Below are 18,801 nucleotides of genomic sequence, written 5' to 3'. Positions count from 1 at the left end.
AAAAGGCAATTAAGGGGTGATTGATATAAAAAAGTAACAAAGGACCAGGCAGTGAATTTTCAAAAGAGCAGAAGGTTTAATAATAACAGCTGCAGTTGGGAACAAATTCATTATTTGTTCAAAGAGAGAATGTACGCAGGCCTTTTTAGAACAACTTTTGACCATAGAATTACATGTGGTACAATATGATTGGTTGCTAATATCTACCTCATTGTAACTTTGACACCTGTCATACTACCAAACTTATTCATTCCCACAATTTCTATATGTTTATTACAATTATTTAAAACTGTTTTTGTCTATAGTTTTACCCATAGATACAGTATGACAGCCAATCATGTTAAATCAAACTCTTCTTGTTTTGGTAAGACTTCTTCAACTCAAGGACAACATATTTACGACTTTGGAAAAATGAACTTGCAATCACCCCACCTTTTTTTCTTTTCTCCAAAGGACTTTATTGAAATAAACAAGAACATAAACTTCAACATTGTTGATTCCAGTTACAACCAGACAAAAGAAGACATTCACAATCAGACAAAAGAACACCAACCACCATTGAGAAAATAATTATTAATAAATTCTGATCCCCCCCCCCCCCAGTCTTCTCACAGGGCCTTCAAATAGATGTAGTATATCCCCCCAAAACCCAACACACATTCATAACCTGAGTGAAAGCAATTCCCATGTTACAAGAGTAGTCTGTCAAGAACTAGGTCAACAGGGTCTTGACCAGGAGTATCTAGCCAAGGAGACCATAAGGCATCAAATTTACCAGGGAAACCCCTATGCTGCAAGATGTATTTCTCTAACCTCAGGGTACCCCCCATTTGAGCAATCTATTTTTGTAGGACTGGAGGCTCCTATGCTTTCCAGTGCCTGAGAATAAGCTTGTGTGCCTGGAAAAGATGTCTACCTATTGCCTGCTTGGGGACATCTTCAACAGTAAGGTAATCTAAGATACCTATTAGGCAGGGCTTATTGTCCATTGTAATGTTGACCTGAAATACCTTGTTTATGGTAGTAACAACTCTCGTCCAGTACAGATGCAAATTGGGACAATGCCATAAAAGGTGAATAAGGTCTTCATGGTCCCTGGAGCATCAAGTACATTCAGAGCTCTCCCTAAGCCTATAAAGCCTTGCGGGGGTATGGTGTACCTGCAATGCTATATACAACTGGGACAACCGCTATGCCACGTTGAGAGAGCACAATTGCACCGCCTGCAGGGCCTCCTCCCATTGCTCCTCCTCAAATGTACCTACATCCCTCTCCCAATTGGCAGCCGCCTTTGAGGGGAAACCCTTTAAATTTGTAGACAAAAGCATAGCATAACATTGAGATATGAATCCCTTATATTGAGAGACTTCAGTCATATAATGAAAGATGGGGGCTAGGGACTGCATCCACGATATTCCTTCCGACTGCTTTAACTGCATGATGTAACTGCATATAGGGAAAATACATTATTATTATACAGGATTTAGTACCAGCAATTTACACAGCCCTTTACAACTTGAGGGTAGATAGTACAAATGCAATACACTTTAATACAGCAGGAATCAGAGGGCCCTGCTCCTTAGTGGTTACAATCTATGAGTACATTGATTGAGGAAGGTTAAATTTGTTCTGCAAGTCCCTAAAGAAATGCAATTAACCATTGGAAAAGATGTGTGTCAATCGTCTGACTCCATATAATTGCCATTGTGCTCAACATGGCAAAGATTGTAGTTCCTTATAGTATCCGTTGTCCCATATGGGACTGTAGCTAGTAAGCCCCTCTACTTCATGTAATTGTCTAGTTTTATTCCATATCTTCTGCATCAAGACATATGTGGGAAAGAGTTTATTAGATTTAGTCTAGGCCTGGGCTTCCAGTCCCATGGCCACATTGTGTATTTCCATGATGTGACGCAGAAGAGCCGTAATTGGTTCAACAGTCCCCTCCCCACTGGCTGCCTCCAGGGGTAAAACCCTGGCGATGTGTTGTAACTGGGCTGCCAAGTAATAGAGCCACGGGTTAGGCAGAGCTAAACCACCTGCCTCCTTAGGTTTTCGTAGTTGCTCCAACTTAACCCTCAGAGGTTTATTCAGCCATATGAAAGAGTGGAACGTCAAATTGATGATCCTAAATACTTTAAGTGGGACGAGCATTGGAGTGTTATGCAGGATGTAAAGTAGTTGTGGCATAAAAATCATTTTTAGGAGGCTTACCCTACCCACCAGCGACAGCTTTAAATTTGACCACACTTTGGTTTTATCTCTAATTCGGCCAAACAGGGGTGATAGATTGAGAGAGACATAGTCCCGAGGCTAAGGGGAAACATACACCCCCATATATTTGAGGAAGGAGGCTGTTGGAATATTATGCAGGGGGTCCCTGGCTGACTGAAGGAGAGTCTAACAGCATAATGGAGGATTTACTCTAGTTAATCGCCAAGTCTGAGAATACTCCAGATTCGGTAATAAATGACATGGCTTCCCGCAGCAAATCTGAGATATCATTAAATAGGGGTGTGTATCTATCACAGGGTGGTGTCTGTGGATACACTAAACAAAAAACCAATTGCCACGTCCTAATCGTAACTTTGAAAAAATATTTTTAGGGGAAGGGGGGAAAAGAAAAACCTTCACACAAAAGACCTCAAGGAAAAGTGTTGGTTCTGTTTGGACTTTTTAGGCAAAAATGAAAAGTAAAAAACAATATATTCAAAAGTGTTATTTTTTTTTTTATTTAAATTTAGAACGAAAACAGAAAAAGGGGGAATTTGTAAACACACATCAAGTCAAAATTTGTACAATCTACACAAAATTTATATTCATTTCCATATAAGTATCCCAAAATTTGAGAGCTTATACATTCATACAGGAAGTAAATGAGACAGGATATCAGATATAAATCTAAAACTTAGATATGTTGTGGCGCTCTACATGTTTCGCGTTTTTGAACACCTGTATGAATGTATAAGCTCTCAATTTTTTGGATACTTATATGGAAATGGACAGGTAAGTGTACATATAATAAAAGTCAACAGCTGCAGTATTTGTAGCTGCTGACTTTTAACTTTTCGTGGAGGGGGGGGGGGGGGTGGACCTCCTCTTTAATTACCATATTCCACATGTTTACTTTTAAACCAACAGTATACAAAGTTTTAATACTTTTCTTGTCAATGGTTGTTTTACTACTTTTAAAGAATGGTAACTTACCGGGTTATGTCATCTGTTGTCAAAGTTTTTTTTTCTAAGCAGTGGTCAAGAATTCAACTTAAAATTTGATTTTCTATAGTATAAAATAATATAGTATAAACTTCTATAAACAAATAACTTTTGCTTTATAGTGAACTAATAATAATATTGATCTCTATAGGGAAGTTGGCGTAAAGTTAGTAACTTTTTGGTCATTACAAGGAACAAGGGGGCACTCTTTACATCAGAGTAAAAGAGATTTAACCTTCACATATTGAAACACTTCTTCCCAGTAAGAGCTGTGAAAATGTGTCTAATTATCTATTTTGCTAAAATATAAAAGATGTCCCTTATACGCCAAACATGGTCCCGTCTCCCCCTCTGGGTTTTGGGTCTAATACATTTAGTCAAAATGATACTACTCCCCAAACTACATCTTTTGGCAAGCCCTGCTTTACATCCCTCCTCGCATATTTAAGTCTATGGAATCAATACTCAACACATTTATCTGGGCCTCCTCCCAACACAAGCTGTTGTGGCAGGTCCTGAAATGCCCGATCGACCTAGACGGCACCGCATTACCTGACCTCTCCACTTACTATATAGCATCCCAGCTCTCCCATTTCTTCTACTTCAATCAGACCGACAAAGAAAGGTACTCCACCCTGGTCTGCTCCCAGGCCCCCGGTCCAGTGACTCATCCCTTTCAAGTTTTGTTCTGCGGACCCCACCGCTCCCCCCGAATAGGTGATAGGAAACATACTGTTTCACCACTGTAAGATTTGACAATTGACCATGCGCCTCAGTAAGACACCCACCCCCCACTCCCACACACCTCTATGGGACAACCCACATATGCCCAAACTAACCTCTATCCCTGATTATGGTCTATGGATAGATAAGGGGGTCATATACCTGTCGCAAGTAATATCCAATGGGACACGCACTCAACACTCAATTCAGGGACTCCATCCCAACACTCTAAATCATACTATTAGTGCACATTATCTCGGGAAAGGACCCCAAATAGCTTATCTCCCAAACTTACAGCTACCTCATGTTGCCCACAGCAACTACCATAGCCCACCAGCTGAAATCCCGCTGGGAACCCGACTTGGGCGCCTTATCGGATGAAGACTGGGAGGAGGCACTCGCCACCTACAAAATCATGTCCCCCAAGTTGTCCGCCTCATTCACCTTTATATTCTACACAGGTCATACCTGACACCCCACCGCATCTCCAAATAGAGCCCAGGGCACAGCCCCAACTGCCCCAGATGCGACTACCCCAACAGCTCCTTTTACCAGTTGCTTTGGACCTATACACCCATACAGTGATACCTGACTCAAGTAGTTCAGTTCCTCCATGACCGCATGGGCTCCCCACTGACTGTATGCCCCCGACAGTGCGTGTTGGGGCTCCTCTCACTTTCTCAAAGCGAGAAATACTTAAAACATATTTCTGCAAGAAACATTATTTTTGCCCATACTACAGATTGCCAGGTTGTGGATGAGGGGGCACCCCCACACTGCAGCAATGGATCAGAGCTGTCAATAACACCCTCCCCTACAAAAAAGTGCTGTATATTCACAGGGGTTGTCCAAAGAAATACCATAAAATATGGATCAGATGGCTGGAAGATACCTCCACTTGCAACATAGAGGATTAGGCATACTCTTCCCCGATCACGCCCCCCCCCCCCCCCCCCCGAGCCACCTTGATAAACTCCATCCCCCCGGTGGGCTCGCACTGTTATACTACCCAATTGATTGTAATCTGCTAGTATTTTTTACTGCTATCTTTTGAGACGCAATGTATGTCAACAAGTTCGCTCTGTATGTAGTGCCTGTTGCACTTTTTCGCACGTTTGCTATTACACTTTGCATGCTCAATAAACGTTCTTGATTAAAAAATAAAAAAAGATGTTATATTTACCTGCTCTGTGCAAGAGTATTGTACAGAGCGGTCCCAAATCTCGTCTTCTTGGTCCCCCGCCAGCACTTTCAGCTCTTCTCTGTGTGCCACCATAGGAATCTACCTATTGTGGTGGCACACATACAGGCTTGCTCCCCAGCTGGACTGTGTGCGTTCATAGACACAAACAGTATAGTTCAGCCCAACCCCCTCCTAACAAGATTTGACAGGCAGGGACTCCTGCTGCTCCTAGCCAAGACCATGAGAGAGGGAAGAGAAGCCCTGCAGAAAGACCCAGTGCTGAATCGATCGCTGGAGAAACAGCTACTGAATTTTTTCTTTTATCTTAATGCATAGAATGCATTAGGGTAAAAAAAACCTTTTGACTTCATAACAACTTTAAGCACTATTTGCTACTATTGTGTTGAAATAAATGCTGGGGTATCTTCCTGACATTTATTGGAACTGAAGAAGAGGCTTGGAGAAGATAGAAAACATCTTCAACGTTACAGAACAAGTCCCGTTGAATGCGACTTACTACTAGCGTTATGGCAATACATTTATTACTACATGTTCATATATTGGAAATCTTCTTTCTATGTATAATTATTATTATGTATGTGATTGTGCACAGTTGCAGACATATTTGTTATTTACATATGTGGGCTCTGATTTCTGCTTTGCTAAGTTACTCCTTCTCACAATTCACAGTGTATGAGTTAGCCAAGTTTTTAAAAACAATACAGTACTTTCCTTACGTGTCTGATTTTTAAAAAAATCTGTACTGAGACGTGATTGAAAAAAAAAATTGAGGGGGATGGAGGAATCCCCCCGCTGCGCTATTGTATTCTGACAGCGAGGACACCTCCCCTGTCAGAATACGTTGATCAGCAGTGCAGATGAATGGTTGCAGGCGCTGTTTTAATAATAAAAAATATTCAGTATTCTCGTTCGAGAAAAGCCGATCATTAGCTAGAGTTCTCCCATACAGGCCATATATAGTCTCTGCTAAACTGGATGAATTATGATCCATTTTTGTCCAGCCTAAAGTAGTAGTAAATTCCCAATTACAAAATTCGATGACAGGCAGGGTTTTTATAACAGAAGAGACCCTAGAGGTCTCTTCCGTCATAGATGTCAGCCATGTCTTTCAGCGGGCAAATGTGGTCTGAGCTGCGCAGATAATACCACATTTATGGCCCGCTCTTTGTGCCGAGGCGACATGATGTTGCCCGGCCAGTCAAGCAACTGAAGACAGGAAACCCGGAAGAAAGACCAGGGAAATATGGCAGTGCCAGGGACATGTGAGAGCCATGACAGCACATCACTGGACGGCTGCGTGTGCCAGTAAGTCTGTCCTAATGTGCTATTATGCAGTACATTATGATTTAAATCTGCGGGGGGGGGGGGGGGGGGATTTCTTTACTTTTCTGAAGGGACTTTACTACTGCTTTAAGAGAACATAGAGGTACCTTTGCTGACTTCACCTTCGACTTCTAAATATTCTGTCTGGCTGTCATGCTGATGCAGCCTCCATTATTATCCTAGTACAGGTTGTCGTTATGAAAAAGACATAATTGCATTGAGATACTGAAAGCTTCCACTAGTGGTATATTTACAAATATTTATATTTAATATAACAATAGAAATAAAGAACATGCAGCAAAAAAGGTGAACACTGCAACAATAATTCAAGTATATGCTTTTTAATGAAAATACATTGTACTATCCCTAAAAAAAACTATTTTTTTTAAAGAAGACCTTTATTTGGTTTAGGTGGAGGGTAATATGATAATTGCTTCAACAAATATGTACTTTTTTTTTTTTTTACAAAACAAATTGTTCCTTTATTGAAGCATTGGCATTGTTCAAACACAACAGTTCCTAATGGAATGAGGTAACGCATACAATAACAATTGGAAAGCGTATACTGTATGTTATCCTAGTCCTAGTCCAGAGTCAGATAAGGTAGGGCACAACACATCAAATAAGGTAGGGTATCGCAGCCACCCCGGTACCACAACCAAAATAGACCGGCAAATGACGTATCCACTGCTAAGCCGTCCATGGCTGCCATAACCTGGTAATATCAAACTTCCTAGGGCAATTCCTACTAATATAAGTCAGCTTGCACATGGGAAGAGCAGCATCAATGGAATTTTCCCATGAAACCACGCAGGGAGGGGAATGAACATTCCATTTAAGTATAATTTCTCTCTTGGCATAATACATCATTATAAATACCCAACAATGCCAGAGTAGAGGAAACCAAACAAATGTGTACTTAGTCACAAATATTCTTTTAAAACAATACTGATATTTTTTGAACTGGCTGGTGCAGGCACCTGTTGCTCCTGAAATTTAAATACCCTTATTAAACTAGAGGAGTCCAATGTGTTAAGAATTTTATATTTTCCTAATCGTGTATCATATACAGGTTTGTGGATTGATAAGCTTCTAGTAAGCGAGTACAATCACTGTGCTACATTAGTGAGTAGGAAGCACGTACAGTATCTCACAAAAGTGAGTACACCCCTCACATTTTTGTAGAAATGACACGCCGGGGTTTATTTACTAAAGGCAAATCCACTTTGCACTACAAGTGCACTGTAAGTGCACTTGGAAGTGCAGTCCCTGTAGATCTGAGGGGAAGATCTGAAATGAGGGGAAGCTCTGCTGGTTTCTATCATCTAATCATGTACAAACAAAAATGTTGTTTTTTATTTTCCTTGAATGTCCCCCTCAGATCTACACTTGCAGTGCAATTGTAGTGCAAAATTGATTTGCCTTTAGTAAATCAACCCCTCTGCTACAATGTAAAGTAGTGAGTGTACAGCTTGTATAACAGTGTAAATTTGCTGTCCCCTCAAAATAACTCAACACACAGCCATTAATGTCTAAACCGCTGGCAACAAATGTGAGTACACCTTTAAGTGAAAATGTCCAAATTGGATCCAAAGTGTCCATATTTTGTGGGGTCACCATTATTTTCCAGCACTGCCTTAACCCTCTTGGGCATGGAGTTCACCAGAGCTTCAAAGGTTGCCACTGGAGTCCTCTTCCACTCCTCCATGATGACATCATGGAGCTGGTGGATGTTAGAGACCTTGTGCTCCTCCACCTTCCATTTGAGGATGCCCCACAGATGCTCAATAGGGTTTAGGTCTGGAGACATGTTTGGCCAGTCCATCACCTTTACCCTTAGCTTCTTTAGCAAGGCAGTGGTCGTCTTGGAGGTATGTTTTGGGTTGTTATCATGTTGGAATACTGCCCTGTGGCCCAGTCTCCGAAGGAAGAGGATCATACTCTGCTTCAGTATGTCACAGCACATGTTGGCATTCATGGTTCCCTCAATGAACTGTAGCTCCCCGGTGCCAGCAGCATTCATGCAGCCCGAGACCCTGACACGCCCACCACTATGCTTGACTGTTGTCTTTGTATTCCTCCTCTGGTTGCCACCACGCACGCTTGACCGCATCTGAACCAAATAAGCTTATCTTGGTCTCATCAGACCACAGAACATGGTTCCAGTAATCCATTTCCTTAGTCTGCTTGTCTTCAGCTTTCTTGTGCATAATTTTTAGAAGGGATTTCCTTTGGGGATGACAGCCTTGCAGACTAATGTGATGCAGTGTGCAGCTTATGGTCTGAGCACTGACAGGCTGACTCCCCACCCATTCAACCTCTTCAGCAATGCTGGCAGCACTCGTGTCTATTTCTCAAAGACAATCTCTGGATATGACGCTGAGCACATGCACTCAACTTCTTTGGTCAACCATGGCAAGGCCTGTTCTGAGTGGAACCTGTCCTGTTAAACTGCTGTATGGTCTTGGCCACCTTGCTGCAGCTCAATTTAAGAGTCTTAGCAATCTTCTTATTGCCCAGGCCATCTTTATGTAGAGTAACAATTCTTTTTTTCAGATCCACAGAGAGTTCTTTGCCACGAGGTGCCATGTTGAACTTCCAGTGACCAGTATGAGAGAGTGAGAGTGATAACACCAAATTTAACACACCTGCTCCCCATTCACACCTGAGACCTTGTAATACTAACAAATCACATGACATCGGGGAGGGAAAATGGCTAATTGGGCCCAATTTGGACATTTTTACTTAGGGGTGTACTCACTTTCATTGCCAGTGGTTTAGACATTAATAGCTGTGTGTTGAGTTATTTTGAGGGGACGGCAAATTTACACAAGCTGTAAATGTATACAAGCTGTACACTCACTGTACAGTACTACATTATAGCAAAGTGCAATTTCTTCAGCGTTGTCACATGAAAAGATACAATAAAATATTTACAAAAATGTGAGGGGTGTACTCACCTTTGTGAGATACTGTATGTACATGTAATAATCCAGATATGGTTCCCTCTTGAATGTGTATTTACAAACTATAGATGAAAATATAGTTGTTTCCTCATTTAACACAAAAAGCCTAAGATATCTAAGTACCATACATAGATTTTTTTTTTTGCAAATTGTAATACAATTGGAAATCTGTGTCTGACATTTATGAGATTTGAGATGAAGTCTGCACGAATGAATGTCTTCCTTATTCATCTAGCAGAACAAGAAAATGCTGAACCTGTAGCAGAGGTCATAGCTGCAGAGACCTCTCCTGTGCTTGAAGCAAGTTCAGACAACATCCCGGAGGAGCTGAGTTCAGCAGCAGAAGACTGGTCAGAGCTCTCAGCTAGAAAACCAGAAGAGTCCGTTGAGAATTCAGATACAGCACAAGGTGGGTTCAGTACAGAAGCCAGTAGTAAAAACACCTTAGATTGCCCAGGTCCTAATCTGTAATATACAAATGGAAAAGCTATTTCCAGGAACCTAAACCTTGTAGGACAGTCAGGGGACTCAAACCGGCAGCCCCCAGCAGTTGCAGAACTACAAGTCCCATCATGCCTCTGCCTGTGGGAGTCATGATTGTAACTGTCAGCCTTGCAATGCCTCATGGGACTCCTAGTTCTGCAACAGCTGGAGGGCTGCCAGTTTAAGACCCCTGATTTGTACTTCAATAAATTAACAACTTAGCCTTAACTATAGGCCACAGTGAAATACCTGAAATTACACAGTGCTTAGTGCTATAGTAAATTTACTGCCAATACAATATATTAAAGTGTAAAACTGTGCATTATTTATGTTCATGTAAAATTTATTTAACTTTGTTGCCTACAGTACGGTGCAAAAGTTTTAGACATTAAAAATACTGTGAGGATGCTTTCAAAGAATAGTTTTTAATTGCTCAATTAACAAACGGCAAACTGCATAAACAGAAAAAAACAAAATCAAATCAATATTTGATAAGTTCATCCTTTACATTTAAAACAGCATAAACTCTCCAAGGTACACTTGCACAGAGTTTAAGTGATATTAAAGTACAAAATCCAGACATAATTAAAACAATCATACCAAACATGTCCTAATATCAACAAGATATCAACTTGGTTAAAATAGGCACGGTTCACACCTATGCGTGTGTGTGCGGGCAGCGTTTGCTTGGGCACAGCAACTCACTCATTTGAATGGGTTGCCGTGCCTACATTTCTCACAGAAAAACGGTGCAAGCTCCTTTTTCAAAACATGCCCGGCAGAGAAATCGCATGATTTCTGCACCTGAAAACGTGCTCCAGGTGGTTACGGGTGCAGGAATTGCAGCGATCTATGCACTTGCAGAGATGTGAACGGAGAATAGGAGCTGAACTACTGGTATTCTCCTAATTGCATAATTACATTTGTCCAACTTGGATCAGTGTGCAAATGTTATAAATAAGGTATTGCTGTGGAAGATAGCAATCACTGTAGTAATTGGCACTACTACAGTGGCCACTGCAGTCTTTCAGGTTTTGAGCCAAACGTACCAGAGGTATTTGCTCGCTCAGCATTGCCTCTGTTCACAAAACACCTTGTATTTCTTCACTGAAGACAAGGCGTTCTCCGATTGGAACTTGACATCGCCCACCCTCCTCTCCACTTTGCCTGATCACGGAATGCCACAACGGTCCCTCAGGTATGAGATATGCATTCTTACATTGGTTCAAGCTGGACCAACATAAGTGTGCAACTGAGATCAAACCTAAAGTTCATCTTTAAATCAAACAGAAACAGCTGTGAAAGAGGAATCAAACTAAGCGAGGAAAAGCCATGCTCTACTAATTTGTCGAAGACGAGGTCTCTCACAGACAGAACTTTTACAGAAGGCAGGTATTTCCAGATGTCCTCTCCAAGCTTTTCTGCAAGAGCACATAGAAACAAGGAATGTTGAGAAGAAAAAATACAGGAATCGCCCAAGAAAACTTAGTGGATCAGATTAAAGATACATCATGCTGACTCCTGTTTATGATCAGAAGATGTCGAGTGGCATCATCCGCTCATACCTGGCAGGAACCAGTGGGACCATGGTAATGCGATCTACAGTCTGGAGAAATCTGGTCAGAAGTGTTTTTCATGGAAGACTTGCGTCTAAAATGTGATACCTCTGACATTGAAAACACGGATGAGTCAAAATTTATAAGATTTGGCTGTAATTTAGGACAGTTTATTCCAAGAAGGTCTGGAGTGCACTCCAAGCATGAGTGACCGCAATGACACAAAGTATAACACATAAAGGATCGATCATTCTTGGTGCTGTTTTAAAAGCAAAGTTTGAACACACAAAATATAGATTTGGTTTAGTTTTTTTTTTTTCTATTTATTCACTAGGTCGGTGATGGCGAACCTTGGCACCCCAGATGTTTTGGAACTATATTTCCCATGATGCTCAACTACCCTTCAGAGTGCATGAGCATCATGGGAAATGTAGTTCCAAAACATCTGGGGTGCCAAGGTTCGCCATCACTGCACTAGGTTGTTGATATTTAAAAACTATTCATTGCATTATTTTTTAAAGCATCCTCACTTTACAGCATTTTTCCACAAGTGCCTAAAGCCTTAGCACAGTACTATACATGGGAACGTTTTTGTGGGGAATGCAATGGTCTCATGCCATAAAAACTTGAGAATGTTTCTTCCATTTTAGAGAGTGAAGAGGCCATAGAATCTGAAGTTGCTGCAAGTTCCTAAAGGTAAAATTCACTTTCTGCGACATGTTAGTTTTAATACAAAATACAATACATGGGTCTACCATTATATCTTGAAAGCTTGTGCATCAATAGTAATGCGCGAGATCATCACATATTCATAGAGTTGAAATTTTGTGTTACATGACAGAAGTGGCTACTATGTGTTTTAGAATAGAGGTAAATGTAATCAGTCTCCCGTGGAAACCTTTCATCTGCATTTTTTGTTATCCTTGCAGGGTCGTCACAAGCCTGCTGGCCATACACTAGCTGAAAAATAGTTTTAAAATCTTTCATTTGGACTGTTCTCTAATTTTTTGTCCAGTTAATGGACAAAGATAGAAAATCTGTATGAACAGGGATCTATCTCTTCCTCTACACAGTCCCCTCCCCCTTCAGTTAGAACACACACTAGGGAACACATTAACCCCTTGATTGCCCCCTAGTGTTCACCCCTTCCCTGCCAGTGACATTTTTACAGTAATCAATGCATCTTAATAGCACTGATCGCTGTAAAAATGCCAGTGGTCCCAAAAATGTGTCAAAATTGTCCGATGTGTCTGCCATAAAGTCGCAGTCCCGATAAAAGTTGCAGATTGATGCCATTTCTAGTAAAAAAATAAAAAACTATCCCCTATTTTGTAGACGCTATAACTTTTGCGCAAACCAATCAGTATACGCTTATTGTGATTTTGTTTAACAAAATTATGTAGAAGAATACATATCGGCCTAAACTGAGGAAAATTGTTTTTTTTAAATATATTTTTGGGGTTATTTATTATAGCAAAAAGTTAAAAATATTGCTTTTTTTTCAAAATTGTCGCTTTTTTTGTTTATAGCGCAAAAAATAAAAACCGCAGAGGTGATCAAATACCACCAAAAGAAAGCTCTATTTGTGGGAAAAAAGGACGCCAATTTTGTTTGAGTGCAACCGTGCAATTGTCAGTTAAAGCGACTCAGTGCTGAATTGCAAAAAGTGCTCTGGGCAGGAAGGGGGTAAAATCTTCCGGGGCTGAAGAGGTTAAAATACCAGTTTAAATTAAACTAGTCTCCTGCCACCAATCATGTGCAAAGCAAATTTCAGTTTATTTCATCTGCACATGATTAGATAATCACCCCACCCTATGTGAATGAGTATGGGGTACAATGTACCCCTACCCATTCACCTGTGAAAAAAATGTAAAAAAAACACAACACATAAGGGTTAAAGTAGTTTATTGCACAGCTCCGGGGGTCTTCCGTCTTCGGGGGTCTTCTCGCCGGACTCCGCTATCTTCTGCTAGCTCTTTTGCTGGCGGAGGAGCCCGGCTTTCTTCTTCATCGCCGTCCTCTTCTTCCGACTTCACGGGGTCTTGTCCCCCTCTTCGGTTCTTCTTGCCGGGCCACCGCTTCTTCTTCCAGCTCTTTTACTAGCGGTGGCCCGGTCTTCTGTCGCTGCCGCCACCGCCTTCCGTTCTTCTTCTTCTTCTGGAGATGTTGACTCAACCCTCTCTCCGGCTGCAATGCCAGGGACGCGGTGCGCGGCGACTTATATAGGGACAAGGGGCGGGGTCACTAGTTGATGTCACATGGTGATCCGGCCCCCTTACGATGTCACAGTCCCAGAGGATGCTGGGACTGACATCATAATGGGCGTGGACATCATCCGGTGATGTCCCTATATAAGTTGCCGCGTCCCTGTCATTGTGACCGGAGAGAGCGATGAGGCAACATCTTCAGAAGAGAAGAGAAGAACAGAAGGCCAGAAGACGGCGGCGACAAAAGACCAGGCCACCGCTTGTAAAAGAGCTAGAAGAAGGCGCGGTGGCCCGGCAAGAAGAACTGAAGAGGGGGACAAGACCCCCGAAGAAGGGGACAAGACCCCCGAAGTCGGAAGAAGAGGGCAGCGAAGAAGAAAGCCAGGCTCCTCTGCTAGTGAAAGAGCTAGCAAAAGAGCAGAAGATAGCGGAGGAGTCCGGCTGGAAGACCCCCGAAGACGGAAGAAGACCCCCGGAGCTGTGCAATAAACTATTTTAACCCTTGTGTGTTGTGTTTTTTTTTACTTTTTTTCACAGGTGATTGGGTAGGAGTACATTGTACCCCAAACTCATTCACATAGGGTGGGGGGCCGGTATCCAGGGGCCCCTTTATTAAAGGGGGCTCCCGGATTCCGATAAGCCCCCCGCCCACAGACCCCGACAACCAACGGCCAGGGTTGTCGGGAAGAGGCCCTTGTTCTCATCAACATGGGCCCCTCCTTCTGCTCGTCCCCACCCCATTTCCTGGCCGGCCGGGTAGCGTGCTCGGATAAGGGTCTGATATGGACCTGGGGGGGCCCCCACGCCGATTTTTCCGCGTAGGGATTCCCCTTTAAGTCCATACCAGGTGACGGGGCCAGCGACGCCTCCTTCGCTGACCCCGGCTACCTGGAGACGCACTCAAAATGAGCGGACTTTTCTCCGGGCGGGAAAAGTCCATTCATTTCAAAAGTACGGCGGACTGGCACACACAGCCGGATTATCTGCCGAAATGCGAATCCGACGGACAGATTGGAGTGCAAAAATACTTTCTTAGTCTGCCAGACTTTTGGGTAAAAAAAGTCCGCCGGAGCCCACACACAGCGGTCCGCCGGACTTTTCCACCGGATCGTTTGATCGTGTGTACGAGGCATTAGATGGACTATCAGATTTAGATTAAGCCTAGGCTTGCACTTGTACAGGTGGTTGCGGGTTCTGGAAGGTGTGGAAATTACACCACTTGCAGCCAAATTATACTGCTCTTTTGCAGATGAGCAGGGCTGCCATTCATTCCTAATGACACACCCACACATCTGAAAACGCAGCACGTTTTTGGTTGCAGAAAATTGCATGGTGCAAAAGCGGCTGCATTTTATAAAAGGTGCAGAAAAAACACAGGCATAGCATTCCATTCAAATTAATGGGCTGCCGTGCCCATGCAAATACGGTTCACAGAGCCGCATGGATGTAAATCTATAAGAAATTAATCCTAAGTCTCTCTACCTAATCCTCCAAATCTAATAAATTATTATACACGATTTATATAGCGCCAACAGTTTATGCAGCGCTTTACAATGTATAGGGGGGGACAACACAATTACAGTACAATACAAAAGGTACAGGAGGGCCCTGCTCATAGAGCTTACATTCTAAAGGGAGGGGGTGGTGGTACAAAAGGTAATAGCTGCAGAGAATGATTTGATGGGGACGGCTCAGGGACAGTTAGGTGGGTGTGGAATAGGCTTCCTGAATAAATTCGTTTTCAGGGAACTCATAAAGGTGGACAGGGTAGGGGCTGATCGGACAGACTGGGGCAGGGAGTTCCAGAGGATGGGAGAGGCTCTGGAGAAGTTTTGAAGGCGAGCATGAGAGAAGGTAACAAGGGAGCTAGAAAGTAGGAGGTCCTGGGAGGAGCGGAGGAGACGATTTGGGCGATATCTGCAGATGAGGTTGGTGATGTAGATGGGGGCGATGTTGTGGATGGCTTTGTATGTTATGGTTAGCATTTTGAATTTTACATGGTGGGGTAGGGGAAGCCAGTGAAGGTATTGGCAGAGAGGAGCAGCAGTCACGGAACGATTAGTGAGTTGTATTAGTCTAGCAGCAGCATTCATAATAGACTGAAGGGGGGTTAGCCTGCTTAAGGGTAGGCCATTAAGGAGAGCATTGCAGTAGTCAAGGCGGGAATTAATCAAGGAGTGAACGAGTTGCTTTGTGGTGTCATTAGTCAGGAAGGGTCGAATTCTGAAGCTGTTGCAGAGTGAAGGCAGCAGGATTTAGCCAGTGATTGGATATGGGGGCTGAAGGAGAGGTGAGAGTCAAGGATTACACCCAGGACCCTGGCATGTGGCAGAACCAGTGGTTGTGTTGTTGATATTAATGGTGAAGTCACGGGGGGGGGGGGGGGGGGGTCATGAAGGAGGAAATATAACAAGCTCAGTTTTAGAAAGATTGAGTTTGAGGAAGTGGTGTGACATCCATACTGATATATCATTCAGTAAGTTGGAGATCTCTGAGGAGATTGAGGGGGTGAGTTGAGGAGTGGAGAGATAGATCTGGGTGTCGTCTGCATAGAGGTGGTATTGGAAACCATGGGAGGTTATCAACTGGCCCAGGAAAGAGGTATAGAGCGAGAATAGGAGGGGCCCAAGGACAGAACCTTGGGGTACCCCAACAGAAAGAGGAAGGGGAGCGGAGGAGATGGAGTTGTAAGTGACACTGAAAGTGCGCTGAGATAGGTAGGAGGAAAACCAGGATAAAGCAGAATCGTAATTTTCTGAGGAGGAGCAGGTGGTCAACTGTGTCAAAGGCAGCAGAGAGGTCTAAAAGTATGAGTATGGAGTAGTGGCCGGTGGTTTTAACAATTAGTAGGTTATTGGTGAGTTTTAGTAGGGCAGTTTCAGTAGAATGTTGTGGGCGGAAGGAACCATGCATCAGAGGGGGTGGGGTCACCGGGTGGCCCCACCCTCCGTTATATAAGAACTGTCAGAAGAAGAGAAGCATCACACAGCGGGAGCCTCCCATTGTGCGGAGTGGCCCGAGAACGAAGAAGAGACGCCGTGGAGGAAGATGCCGTACGAGAACACCGGAGCAAGAAGAAGCGGATCGGAGGAAGAAGAAGATGGAGAAAGGAAGAAGGAGGAAGACCAGAAGGAAGAAGATGAAAAGAGACTTAAATAAAGGACTTGTCAAAGACTGTCTCCTGTCATTTTTAACACTTTTGTCACTTTATTGGTGAAATGGTAGGGGTACTTTTGTAACCCCTTACCATTTCACACAGGGGGGAGGTCAGGATCTGGGGGTCCCCTTGTTAAAGGGGGCTTCCAGATTCCGCTAAGCCCCCCGCCCACAGACCCTCACAACCACCGGCTAGGGTTGTGGGGATGAGGCCCTTGTCCTCATCAACATGGGGACAAGGTGCTTTGGGGGGACCCCAAAGCATCCTCCCAATATTGAGGGCATGTGGCCTGGTACGGTTCAGGTTCTTTTCCTGCGGCCTGTCAGATTGCGTGCTCGGATAAGGGTCTGGTATGGATTTTGAGGGGGACCCCCACGCCATTTTTTTTTGGCAAGGGGTTCCCCTTAATATCCATACCAGACCTGAAGGGCCTGGTATGGAATTTCGGGGGACCCCCACGCAATTTTTTTTCTTAATTTATTTATTTTCTTAATGCTAATGCTAATGACCTGTGTGCAATGCAAATAGCCTTAAAAAAAAACCCATAGAAGACGTACAACATTAGAATCCTACTATAGCTTGTAGTCTAAATATTCGACCGGGAATGTATGATTGCAGCATCATACAGTGAGTTTCGCTGCTCTGTCGAATCTTCTTTAACCCCCCTCCCACTCATGGCCGTCATATGACATCCTGGACTTTCAGTGGGAATATCTGAATGATGCTAGCAGCCACAGGCAACATTCAGATATCCTTTTTTTCAGCCGGCGATTCTGTGCACCATAAGAATGATCATAGCGGCAGTCCTGCCGCTTAATCGTTCTTACAGGCGACGGGAGGGGACACCCCCCCGTCCTGCCGCCAACCGGTGCTTCTCCGGGCTCTCCCGTGCCATCGGGGACCTGGAGAAAGAATCGTCCGGCGCCGGATGATGACGATAGCTATTTCCGGTGACCAGATGGTCACCAATCATCTCTATGACCGTCGGACGTTGCAATCGCGGCTGTTAGCATGGGATCGGTGAATTTTTTTTTCAAAATCTCATGCTTTTCAGCCTGGAGGAGAGATGTGGGGTATTACTGACCCCATATCGCTCCATAAAGAGGACCTGTCACATAGATTCCTATTACAAGGGATATTTACATTCCTTGTAATAGGAATAAAAATTATCAAAAAAAAAAGTTGTAAAAATAAAAAAAATTAAGTAAAATATAAAATAATTCATTTTTTAAAACGCCCCTGTCCCCAGTAGCTCACGCTCAGAAGCGAACGCATACGTTAATCCCGCCCACATATGTAAACGCCATTCAAACTACACATGTGAGTTATCGCCACGTGCGTTAGAGCGCAAGCAACAATTCTAGCTCTAGACTTCCTCTGTAACTCTCAATTTGTAACCTGTAAATTTTTTTAAAACATCGCCTATGGAGATTTTTAAGTACTGAAGTTTGGCGTCATTCCATGAGTGTGAACAATTTTAAAGCGTGACATGTTAGGTATCTATTTACTCGGCGTAACATCATCTTTCACATTATACCAAAAAATTGGGCTAACTTTACTGTTTTGTTATTTTTGAAAGCTGACCTCCACCCGTGTGGAAGTTCCGCTCATCTGATCCCTCCCCCCCTCCGGTGCCACAATCTGCACCTTTCAGGGGGAGGGGGGTGCAGTTACCTGGATAATCCAGGTATCTGCACCCACTTCCGGGACAAGACCGTCGCAGATGCGCCCCCCCCCCGTTGTGTTCTGGGAAACACACAGTTCCCAGGACACAGCGGGGACCAGCAGAGACGCGCAGCGCGACTCGCTCATGCGCAGTAGGGAACCGGGCAGTGAAGCTGCAATGCTTCACTTCCCGATTCCCTGACAGAGGATGGCGGCGGGGGCAGCAGAGAGACGAGCGATTGCTCGTCATCTGCCGCCGACATCGCTGGACCCTGGGACAGGTAAGTGTCAGTTTATTAAA

At 43.5% G+C, this 18,801-nt stretch overlaps 1 protein-coding gene across 1 annotated transcript in view; it reads left to right on the top strand.

The window, feature by feature from the left end:
• Positions 1 to 18,801, top strand: part of MGARP (mitochondria localized glutamic acid rich protein) — a 103,978-nt gene that overhangs the window by 75,352 nt on the left and 9,825 nt on the right. The window contains exons 9-10 of the mRNA XM_077476921.1: positions 9,668 to 9,841; positions 12,122 to 12,167. Coding sequence (XP_077333047.1) covers positions 9,668 to 9,841; positions 12,122 to 12,165 — 218 coding nt within the window. The 3' untranslated portion in view covers positions 12,166 to 12,167. The remainder of the gene's footprint in view (positions 1 to 9,667; positions 9,842 to 12,121; positions 12,168 to 18,801) is intronic.

The sequence above is a fragment of the Lithobates pipiens genome, unplaced genomic scaffold (genome assembly GCF_037356315.1).
Source record: "Lithobates pipiens isolate NorthernLeopardFrog02 unplaced genomic scaffold, aLitPip1_a1.2 Scaffold_13, whole genome shotgun sequence".
In the NCBI taxonomy this organism is placed as follows: Eukaryota; Metazoa; Chordata; class Amphibia; order Anura; family Ranidae; genus Lithobates; species Lithobates pipiens.
The sequence above is the reverse complement of the archived record's forward strand: the minus strand, read 5'-3'. Positions and strand labels throughout refer to the sequence as shown.